General features: G+C 39.1%; 1 protein-coding gene across 4 annotated transcripts in view; it reads left to right on the top strand.

The window, feature by feature from the left end:
- Window positions 1-1,936: 1,936 nt before the first annotated feature.
- LOC128987340 (rab GTPase-binding effector protein 1-like) overlaps window positions 1,937-11,169 on the top strand; it is a 74,060-nt gene continuing 64,827 nt past the window's right edge. For 2 of the 4 annotated variants that reach the window (XM_054408134.1, XM_054408133.1), the window contains exons 1-2: window positions 1,937-2,537; window positions 10,168-10,293. In XM_054408134.1, coding sequence (XP_054264109.1) covers window positions 2,477-2,537; window positions 10,168-10,293 — 187 coding nt within the window. In that variant the 5' untranslated portion in view covers window positions 1,937-2,476. Of the gene's footprint in view, window positions 2,538-2,936; window positions 3,037-10,167; window positions 10,294-11,169 lie in introns of those variants that run through there. The other 2 variants (XM_054408135.1, XM_054408137.1) reach the window with 2 other exon arrangements.

Raw genomic sequence — 11,169 nt, 5'->3', positions numbered from 1 at the left:
TCAAGTTATCGTGCGGATGGACACACACATATATATCTGTATATAGATATATAAAAATTTGAACGAATGGTGTTTTTGGCCTCTGGGGACATCAAAATGAAAAAGTAAATCGGTCCCGGGCTTAGCTCTTACCATGAAACCTACGGTAATAGCTACTTCCCTATAGGGAAATTCGCTAAAAGGATAATATAAAATTCCAATGTTATTCTTATAGAGAAAATGAAAACTGTTGTAATTTACTTGTTTATGGATATATAATGATAAAATTTGACAAATTTATTTATTTCATCCTATACTATTGACGTATGGTCAAAACCCACTTTTTATCTTCCTCGTAGCAGCAAACCTAAGCACTCGTTAAATCTAATGTTATTTAAATTGGGAATAAATATGTCTTATTTATGGAAATGTTTTAGTAAAAATGTAATCAGACAAGTTGAAATTCGCTTAGTCAGCAGGTATGCTGCGGTGGGGTTTTTTTTTAAACAGAGGGTCAGGCTTACAAGTGACCATGGGATTGCATCGCAGCTAGAACAGCTAACTGTACAACCTCATTCACAGGTTCTCATTATCCGTCAAATCCCAGGTCCTTATAATGAACTGTAAGAACCTTTTGACTATGGTGTTCTTCCCTTTGATCTCCCATCAATAGACCAAGGGATCTTATACGCAGACCTTGTAGGGCTGGGCACATAAATATCACAAAACGCTGATACCTTAACAGCTTTCACAAGGTCTCTCTGGCTAAGGCAAGCTCCTGAACTAGCTTGACCAGCCAATCCTCTGTGGCTGCGTTTGCTCCGCCTTCAAGATGGCAGCTGCTTATCCTGACGTCTTTGCCACGACGAATGGCCCATATGGACAGCTCCCCCTTGATTTTATTGGCTTCAGCCTCCGTCCGTTCAGTCTGGGTGTTCAGATTTAGCGATTTAGCCATCTTCTCTACGGACAGTGTCTCCGAATAGGTGGGTGACGGTGCTCTCTTTTAAATACCCAAGACCTCTCCCTCTTTCGTTCTCGTCTTCTTTTTTCGCCCCCTCTTTGCATCTTTCTTCCTGGAGGCTTCATTAGAGTCAGCTTTGGGGGTGCCGCCCTCACCCTGCTTTTTTCCAGCATCCTGGTTCCCGGAGGAACTGGCTTTGCAGGGAGCAGAGTTAGGGTGCTTGGCAGCACACGCCAGCCTCCTCTTATTTCTGGATAGCACCTTTTTGCCTTTGGCTAAGGCATCCGCTATCCTCCATCTTCGCAAATCACCTCTGGAAAGTCGTTTTTTCGTTCCTTTCCGGTTTCTGCGAGCTTGTCGTCATCGTCAGATTTAAGCAGACATTCCTCCTCCATTGGGGTCAGATGGTCCTCGTTGTTCCCATAAATACCGGGTATCTAAGGTCCACCCCCAGTGACCGGATTAGAAAGGTAAGGGCTACATTCGACTGGTACGACTGGTTCCCAGAAGGGTCTGTTAAGAAGACACTGAATATTCGGCCCCCAGTGCCACAAGACTCTTGGCACGGATCACATTACACCTTAGTCTAGGGCCTAGGGCCCTCCTCACTTGGTTCTGTAGGTGGACCAACACCCATTGGCAGAAGGTAACTCTCCGCAGCTAACAAGTGAGAGGAGTTTAGGTGTGTCCAATCTGCCAAACCAACCCCGCATGCGAGGTTTGGCCGGAACGGCGTGGAAAGGTTCTCCCACTCACTAAACCCCCATATCTTCCGAAAGCTTGGTTACTGGACTATGGAAATATTGACTCCGCTTTAAATGTACAGATATATATTAAAGGCGGCCGTGATACTACTCCCAGGAGTTTTATAATCAATGATTGATGATGTTGCGGGCAGTCTGCAGTTGGGTTTCATTATTTCATTAGTCCATGACTGTTAACTAACTGTCACCAGTGTCACCACACCATGTCTAGTGTCTAGGTCTAGTCCTAAGTCCTATTCTGTCATCTCATCTGTCATCAAATTGATTGTGTCATTGGTTTTAATGTAAAGGGACCGATTTATTTATAAATGGAAGTATTTAATTACATTACTTGTTTATTGCTGATAAAAGCAGATTAGAATTTACGTGTTAAGCCTAGTTCCCGTAAAAGTGTTTTCTTACTGATGACGAATTTATAATTCAACAAACTGAAGTTTCAGCTACAAATTTGTAGGGTTCATTTAGCAGATGTCAGGAATTTAGGTTTTTTTTATTGTTAATATTATATAATTCATTTTAAGGAGAAACTATTAGCCTATGACTCAATAACTCTACAACCGATGTCTTGATCTTATAACTATATACTACAGTTTCCCCCCCAAAAACAATCATCATTGGTGTATCGTTATCAACGAGGCCTAGGCTTAGTACAGCCTCAACAAAAGGCTAATAGTCCCAACAAAAGGTTCAATAGGATAGTAACTAAGCTCAAACGCCTTGACTTACCTTCTTGAAACTCTGATAGTCAGACTGAATTTAAAGTTAAGTCATGGAAAGTCCTGAAAACGAATCGACTCACCCATCGAAAGACAGTGTGGCGGATGATAATGGTAAGTACAATTTTAGGCACCTATATTTTTGAATTTTCAAATAATTACTATCGGTAGGCCTTTAATATTTTAATCTTTACAGCAGGCCTTTGGTCAATGAGCCTAGTGATAACCACCTGTAAACCCAAAGGAACCCAAGGGTACACTTCAATATCTGTTGGCACAAAACTGAACAAAAATATCGATTGATATATCGATTATTCAATATATCGTTTGGTTAGTTAGGTAAGGTTAACCTAACCTAGCTAACCAAACGATACATCGAATTAAACAATCGAATAATCAATATTACTCATTTGGTTGTTTATGCCAACAGATATGGAAGTGTGCCCGAACCCAATAAGTAAGATGCGCATTGAAAATAACAATTTGTGGGCTTAGCCCTAACTCTTTTTAAGTTTCATCAGTTATTATGATTCTCGCAACTTACCTGATCAAACTTAGGCCTGAGATTGAGCCATGCATCTAGTTTGAGTTTAACTTAAGTAATTTCATGAATGTAAGTGCCTAATCATAGGATTTTAAGGCTAAGAACATAGTTTTGTTTGTAACATCAGATAAAAGAAAATGGTAGTAGGAAATTTATTCTATTTGATCGATAATGATGAATGTTGAATTTCCCCTACAAATTAACTTAAGATAAGGTTAACTTACGGTACAGGTTTCTTAACTGGGCTACGCAAATATCGGTTGAAACTATCGAATTGAAAATATTGATTAACTTAATAATCAATATTTTAAAATATATCTATTTTAAAATTAAACTATCACAACCGACACAACTCAACCTAACCAACCAAACTTGCTGATGGTGAAAAAATCGCATGAAGGTTTACTAATCAAATCGATAGTTTCAATAGATATTAGCGTAGCCCAGTTAAGAAACTGTACCCTAAGATAGGCCTAGCCTATTGACGTTGCAATTGTATGAATCTAGGAGTTAACCATCTAACCTGATGTTAAAAATCTTTTATTTTTAGTAAGTTATCTTAACATCTTTGAATCCTTGTTCTGACGTGTAGCTACTTTTAAACTATGATGGAACTTGAGCATTCTAGGTTTACTTAGTTAATGAACAAGCAGATAGTGATGTCCTTCCCCTGACTTAATGGCTTAATACTAAGTATAGCATTTAAAGTATCTGTTTGTTACTTAATTCAGTTAAATAGGCCTTCCTAGAAGGTTAGATTATGAAATAACTTAATCATTCAAGGGATTAAAGAGATTTATTATACCATTAAGTAATAAATACCTACAATAGGTAACGTCAAAACTATGCTAAAAAATAAAACAAACCAATTTATATAGGCTAAATCATACGGACGCCTATTATAAAAAGTTACTTAGTTAAGTTACATTAAATAATACGCAGAGGATACGTCCGGTAACCGAACCTGGATTAGGCATCCGGCAGTGGCGGCCCGGAACACCATTACCACAACGATATGAAGTACAGCCATCGGTGTTCATGGTGTAGTAGATAGAGTACTTGGCTGATGAACAAGAGGTTTCTAGATTGAATCCCATCGGTGACACTAACATTTCAAGGATTTTGCTTGGATTGCTATTTCTTTTTAACTGTACATCTTTTGTTATAATTTGAGGCATTTATAATTTTATTTTATGATCAGAATTTAACCTTGATTCAATTTTTTTTTTTGTTATCAGTAAGTTTGGTTAGTTAGGTTAGGTTATGACAGTAACTGCCGGACGCCCAATCCCTGTCCAGTTACCGGACGCGTATCCACTGCCTAAATAATACATAGGCTAATTGATACCCTACCGTACCCTCAAAAGTTGACTAAGTATTGACTACTAGTCAATTGACTGGTAAATCTATCTGGTAACCAACTGTTAAAGGGAACATTCATTATTATTCGTTATTATTGTTCGCCGGTCAGGGCAGAACATGATTCATTATAACCAAGACGTACTTGGACTAAAAGATGATTTTCGAATAGCCCAGGAAAGATATACACTGACTGGAAGAGATGAGGACAAGCTTGATGCTACGCAAAAGAAAAAAGTGTACGACCTAGCGCTGAAAACTATCAGGTGTGAGACCAATGCTCTGGCGATTTCCCAATCCAGCAACCGAATTAAGGGGATTTGGAACATTGTCAATTCCGAGAGAAAGGCTTGTGAGGAGAGGAGGGATGTGGTCTGGAAAATAATGAGCGAGGGTGAAACCATAGATAACCCTAAAACCATAGCAGATTGTTTCAACAGATACTTCACCACTGTTGCGGAGGACACATTAAACGCAAACAGTGATGATGGCCTCTCAAGAACCATCCCTGTGCTTCAGCCCCTTGACCTAGAACATAACATGACCTTTCTTTATCCAGCCACTAATGAAGAAGTGTTAGCAACAGTAACTTCTCTTAAGTCGTCATCCTCGACTGGAGTTGATGACATATCCTCCAGACTCTTAAAGTCCTGTATTGAAGAACTCTGTCTGCCTCTCACATTCATAATTAACAAATCCTTATTTCAGTCCACTGTTCCACCCGAGCTGAAAATAGCAAAAGCCTATATCCCCTTCACAAAAAAGGCTGCAAGGAAGATATAAGCAATTATAGACCAATATCGCTTGTCTCGACAATCTCTAAGGTTTTAGAAAAAATTGTCCTGGCACGACTTATGCATCATCCCAAAGGACAACATGGCTTTATACCTGGAAGATCTACCGTAACGGCAATCACCGAGATCGTCGAGTACATCATTGACAATCTGGAAACCGGAAGGACTGTTAGTGGAGCTTTTCTAGACCTGAGTAAGGCGTTTGATTGCCTCGACCACCAGCTTATCCTCAAGAAACTTGAAGCCTATGGGATTAGAGACTCGGCTAAGGACTGGTTTCAGTCCTACCTGAAAGGAAGGCGCCAGGTCGTTGAAATCAGTTCCACGAAAAATGGCAAAACCGTCTCTTTCAGATCAGAGCTGATGAATGTTGCCAGAGGAGTCCCTCAAGGTTCAGTACTGGGTCCCATAATTTTCGCATTGTTCGCTGCAGATCTTCCGAACTACATGGAGGCACACAGTCATACTGTCATGTTTGCAGACGACTCAGTACTGTTAACCAGCAACTCATCTGCCGAAACTTTGGAGATTGAAAATTTCATTTCAATCAATAGAGCCAGGGATTACTGTTTCAACAATGATCTTGTTTTTAACGAGAGCAAAACACAACTTTTCTTTGGAAGGCTAAAGAATGAAGTGTCATCTCCTCCAGAAATTGAAACAGTTCTGTTCACCAAATACCTTGGCGTAATCCTAGACGACAACTTGCGATGGGATATGCATGTGGATTTACTCTGTCACAAACTCAGTTCTTCCCTGTTTGCTCTAAGGCGGATCAACCATGTCGCTACACCTGAAGCTACTCGTTCGGCCTACCACGCTTTGGTCGAGTCCCATACAAGATATGGAATTGTTCTATGGGGGAATTCATCTAAAGAGAATATGAGTCGGGTTCTCACCTGGAGGAAAAAAGCCATTAGAGTTCTCGGAGATCTTCAGTGGAGAGAAAGCTGCAGGAACACCTTCAAGGCACTCAAGATTCCAACTGTTGCCACTATATATATATGTGAAGTAGTTGTGTATGCAAGCAGTCAAAACCTCCTCAGGAACACTGATGTACATCCACACTACACAAGAAATGCTGGAAACTACAACTTACCTGCACATGACACTTCAAGATACTCCAGGAAGCCATCATACGCCGGGGCCAAGCTTTTTAATCTCCTTCCTTCGACCATTAAGAATGGAAACTCCATGTCCCTTAAGAAGAGGATGCTACACTGGATGATCGAGAACCCTGTCTATACCATCGACGAGTTCATTGCACTCTGTGGAAGAGACTTTGACTTTTGTTAAAAATAAATGTTTATTGTTTTATTGTAATTTTGACACCATTGCTGAGCTTAACGCTCATGTAATAAAGTATCTCTCTCTCTCTCTCTCTCTCTCTCTTATCGATAATTTTTTTTCGATAGTCCTAAGTTATCTATCCGATATAGGCCCTACCTATATCGGATATTCAATATTAAGGAATTGAAACACATCAGCTGACAACTACGATAAATAAGTAGCCTACATATTGTTCAATATAGGCCTATCAACAAACAATAAAAAAAATAATTTTGAAATGAAACTGATCTAAATTTAACTAACATAACGCAACTAAACTTGCTGTAAGCTTGGGGCCATTTAAAAATTCCGCTTGATATTTCCCACATGCCTTTTCTGTTAAGTACGGTAGTTATCAAATGGAATTTTGAAATGGTAGGCTACAACAAGTTTGGTTAGTTATGTTAGGTTAGTGTAGAACAGTTTCATTTCTTAATCCATAGGGCCTAATCTATATAATTAATACGCTACATGAAACTTTGTCGGTTGAACTCCTCTGCCATTTCTTAACCGATTTTATCCATTGACATCTCATTGGAAAAAGCGTGTCGCGTAGATTTGCAAACTGGCCTTACATTTTTGACAAGGTCCCTTGGGTTCTGCCCCAGTGGCTTTGAAAGTTCCTATGTTATCCTTATGAAGAACATAATTGTTTACGTTTTGATCAGCTGTATAATTTAATTGCTGTTATTTTTCGATTCAATGAAACACATTGAGTAAATTTATTTACTATTTGAGTTTGTGTAAACATAACCCCCAAAACGAAAACGGACCGTGTTAGTATGGTTGTATCTTGAATTTTTGTATTTATCGTTGCTTTGTGTCGCTATGACGGATCGTGTTAGCATGATTGTAACTTAAATTTGTGTATTTATCGTTGTTTTGTGTAGCTATAATTTGTTTATTTGTTGTTTTTTTCTTTTAAATGCCTCCGACGCGACGACAACGAAACATAGACAGGAGGCGTACACGTCAGCACCTGACCTTGGACAATCTCAACTATTAGGTTACGAATGCGAACTAACACTACCCCTTTTTTTTTTTTTTTTTTTTTCTAGGCTTACAAGTTACCATGGGATTGCATCGCAGCTAGAACAGCTTATTGTGCACCCTCGTTCACAGGTCCTCATTCTCCGTCAAATCCCAGGTCCTTGGTGAACCGTGAGAGCCTCTTGACTATGGTGACCTGTTCTTCCCTTTGATCTCCCATCAATAGGCCAAGGGATCTCATACGCAGACCTTGTAGGGCTGGGCACATAAATATACCTTCACAGCTTTCACAAGGTCTCTGGCTGGGGCAAGCCGTAGCGAGATTTCCCTGAAAGGTCTCAGCTCCTGAACTTGCTTGACCAGCCAATCCTTTGTGGCTGCGTCAGCACAGCCTCCACCTTTCTTCCTGGAGGCTTCATTAGAGTCAGCTTTGGGGATACCACCCTTGCTCTGCTTTTTCCCAGCATCCTAGTTCCCGGAGGAACTGGCTTTGCAGGCAGCAGAGTTAGGGTGCTTGGCAGCCCACACCAGCCTCCTCTCACTTCTGGATAGCACCTTTTCGCCTTTGGCTAAAGCATCCGCTATCCTCCATCTTTGCAACTCGCCCCTGGAAAGTCATTTTTCGTTCCTTTCCGGTTTCTGCGAGCTTGTCGTCATCGTCAGATTTCAGTAGACCTTCCTCCTCCATTTGGGTCAGACTGTCTACATTGTTCTCACGAATACCGGGTATTTAAGTCCACCTCCCCAGTGACCCGATTAGAGAGGTAAGGGATGTGTACGACTGGGTTACCCCTGGTTCCCAGAAGGCTCCGTTAAGACACTGAATATTAAGCCCCCAGTGCCACAAGACTCTTGGCACGGATCGCATTACACCTTAGTCTAGGGCCCCCCTCACTTGGTTCTGTAGGTGGACCAACACCCAGTGGCAGAAGGTAGCTCTCCGCAGCTAACAAGTGAGAGTTGGGGTTTAGGTTGTGGCCAATCTGCCGAACCAACCCCGCATGCGAGGTTTGGCCGGAACGGCGCGAACTTTTCTCCCACTCACTAAACCCCCATACCTTCCAACACTACCCCTAAAAGACTTTTCGTTCTCAATTGACCCTCTATCAATGACATGTGTTGCCTGTACAGCGAGGCATTTTGAGAATGAGAAAACCAGCCGGAATGCTTTAGGTTTATCAATAACGAAGATAACCAGGTAATCAGGGTCTGAGTTACACAATGGTAATATTTTTGAGTTGACTCTTTTTAAACTCATTGTAAATATGACTGTTATTGGTTTTGAAATAACCCCTGTAATACTTTGCAATTGCTCGTATTCGAGCAACATGTACACTAGTATATATTATTTTGCCTAAACAAGATCAGTTGTCAATGTGTAATTTAAATGCGTTTGATTTGAAAATATTAAAACAGAAGGAATATGGACCGTAAAGGAGAACAAAATATTGATATATAAAAAAAAATCATTTATAAAAATGAATGTTCCCTTTAACAGGAAAGTACCTCTATCTTTTATAAATTATGATGATAATCCTAGAGATAGGCCTTAAGTTAATTCAAAATTATAAGTTGTAGCTTATGTATGTAGGCTATTTATATCACCGTGTATAAATAACTTAGCTATTGTATATTAGCCTATTATATGAATATGAATGTTTTAAAATAAATAAGATCTAAGTTAGGTGTATTTATAGGCCTTTAACTAAGTGCAGAATCCATTTGTTGCTTTGTTAAATCTTACACTTCACTTGACACTGAATTGGCGTTTTTTTCTTGCACTTGACGAAGATAGTCAATGGTTATTTCTTCATTGACACTGTATTTTGCCACTTGGTAGAAGTTTCCAACAGAGAGTAAGTTAAGTAGGCTATTGAGGAAAGGCAATAACAAAAATAAAATTTGGGTGTCGTCATTCTAAGTAATTAGGCCTATTTATGAAGATTATTTGTGGGCTTCACTCACATTTATTTTTGTCTGCGATTTCCAGTGCTTATCAAAACACACTCAAACACACATTTACACAAAACACCTATCGCACATGGCATCAACGTGTTTTGTATATGTGTGCTTTGAGGAGTCCTGGACATCGCAGACAAATGTGAAAAGAAGCCCACAAATAATCTTCATAAATGAATAACACCTCGCCTAAAAGCATGTAATTCAGAAACAGCATAGGTAAGCCTAATTATTTGCAATTTCTGAGATCCCTATGAGGTAGCCTAACATTGCTCCCTCCCCTCACTCTCAAAATCTTTAGTTAACCATTTTCTCATCTCTGAAAGTCACGTGCTACTTATATTTCGTTTCTGTTGATTTTAATATCAACAGTAAACACTGTCACCATAAAATGGTTAATTTTTCTGTGAAGTCCCTAAAAGTTTATCTATATTTTCTCTGAGGCAAATTTTACTAAACGTTTTAAGATGTAGGCCAAGTTGAAAATTTCAATTATAGGCTAAAAGTTATAAAGGCATGATTTCTTCAGCTAGCCATGAGAGATAGTTTCAGTTCAGGAGATAGTTGGAGCCAGAGGAAATCAATCATTAATTTTGTGATTCATTGACTGTAAAATACTGTAGGCCTACAACAAACAATTTTTTTTAACAACAATTTCAAATGGATTCTGCACTCGATGCATGCTGGGTGTGCTGTGGCGGGTTGCACGCATTACGCAGTATGCAGTCATTACGCAGCAGCCGCACTGTTTGCTCTTTGCTTCATGCAGATGTTTTCCTCAAACTACAACGGCTGACGGAGCAGGCATCTCAGCATGAGAGTGAGAAACAACAGATGAGAGAGGAGTTTGGATTACAGCGAGCTAAGATGAAGGAGCTTTACCTACAGAAGGAAGGTAGGTAGTGCGCTTTGTCAGGTTTGGTTTCTTGGTTACGTTTTGTTTGCGCTTGGGCAAGCTTAACTAAATGGGTTGGTGTCGGTGTGTCAATTAGACTTGGAATAAGTAGTGTGGCTATATTTTAAATTGATTTTCACTTAGCATTATTTTGCCATAGTCATATAATCTTTATTCAAGAGTACAACATGTTGCACCAGAATGGCGTCAATACAATAAAATTATACTAGAGGTCGTCCAGTGGTCGAAACTCGACCAAAGATTTGTAATGTACAGACTTCTCTATTTTCACCCCATACTGTAAATAAAACATGTGATTGGAGTTTCTTCAATTTGTTTTGATTTTCTGTTTATATTTTGTTGTTATTTCGTCACCAGCATAGAAACCCATAAAGCCCATGTTAATTTTTTTCAAATTTCAAATTAATTTTTTGTGCTTATTTCTGAGCCTATTTTAATTTTTAAAGGGATTCTGCACACCTACGGAAAAATATCTTTCTAACAGTATGCGAAGATTTTTCCTGCGATGCACATGAGCTGAGAAAAAAGGTTTTAAAGAAACATGCTTGCCTATTAATATATAGATAGATTGTTAAAACTAACCATATATAAAAAGGCTAAATAAAAAAACAAAAACTTATAACTTACAAATTTACAACATAGTCAACCAACAAATTCATCTAGGGAATAAACAGGCTTGGATAACATAACAGTTTTTAGTTGTTTTTAAAACTTATTTTTGTCTGTTATTTGTAAAATATCAGATAGAAGGTTATAAAACGTAATCCTACCTGTTTCTGAATGACATGCTTTTAGGTGAGGTGTTATTCATTTATGAAGATTTTGAAGATTTTTTTCAAAGATTTTAAGTTTTGA

Source organism: Macrosteles quadrilineatus, unplaced genomic scaffold (assembly GCF_028750875.1).
Source record: "Macrosteles quadrilineatus isolate MER2022 unplaced genomic scaffold, UCM_ALF_1.0 Scaffold_2__2_contigs__length_208266976, whole genome shotgun sequence".
Lineage (NCBI taxonomy): Eukaryota > Metazoa > Arthropoda > Insecta > Hemiptera > Cicadellidae > Macrosteles > Macrosteles quadrilineatus.
Note: the sequence above shows the minus strand (reverse complement) of the source record. Positions and strands in the feature narration are given on the sequence as shown.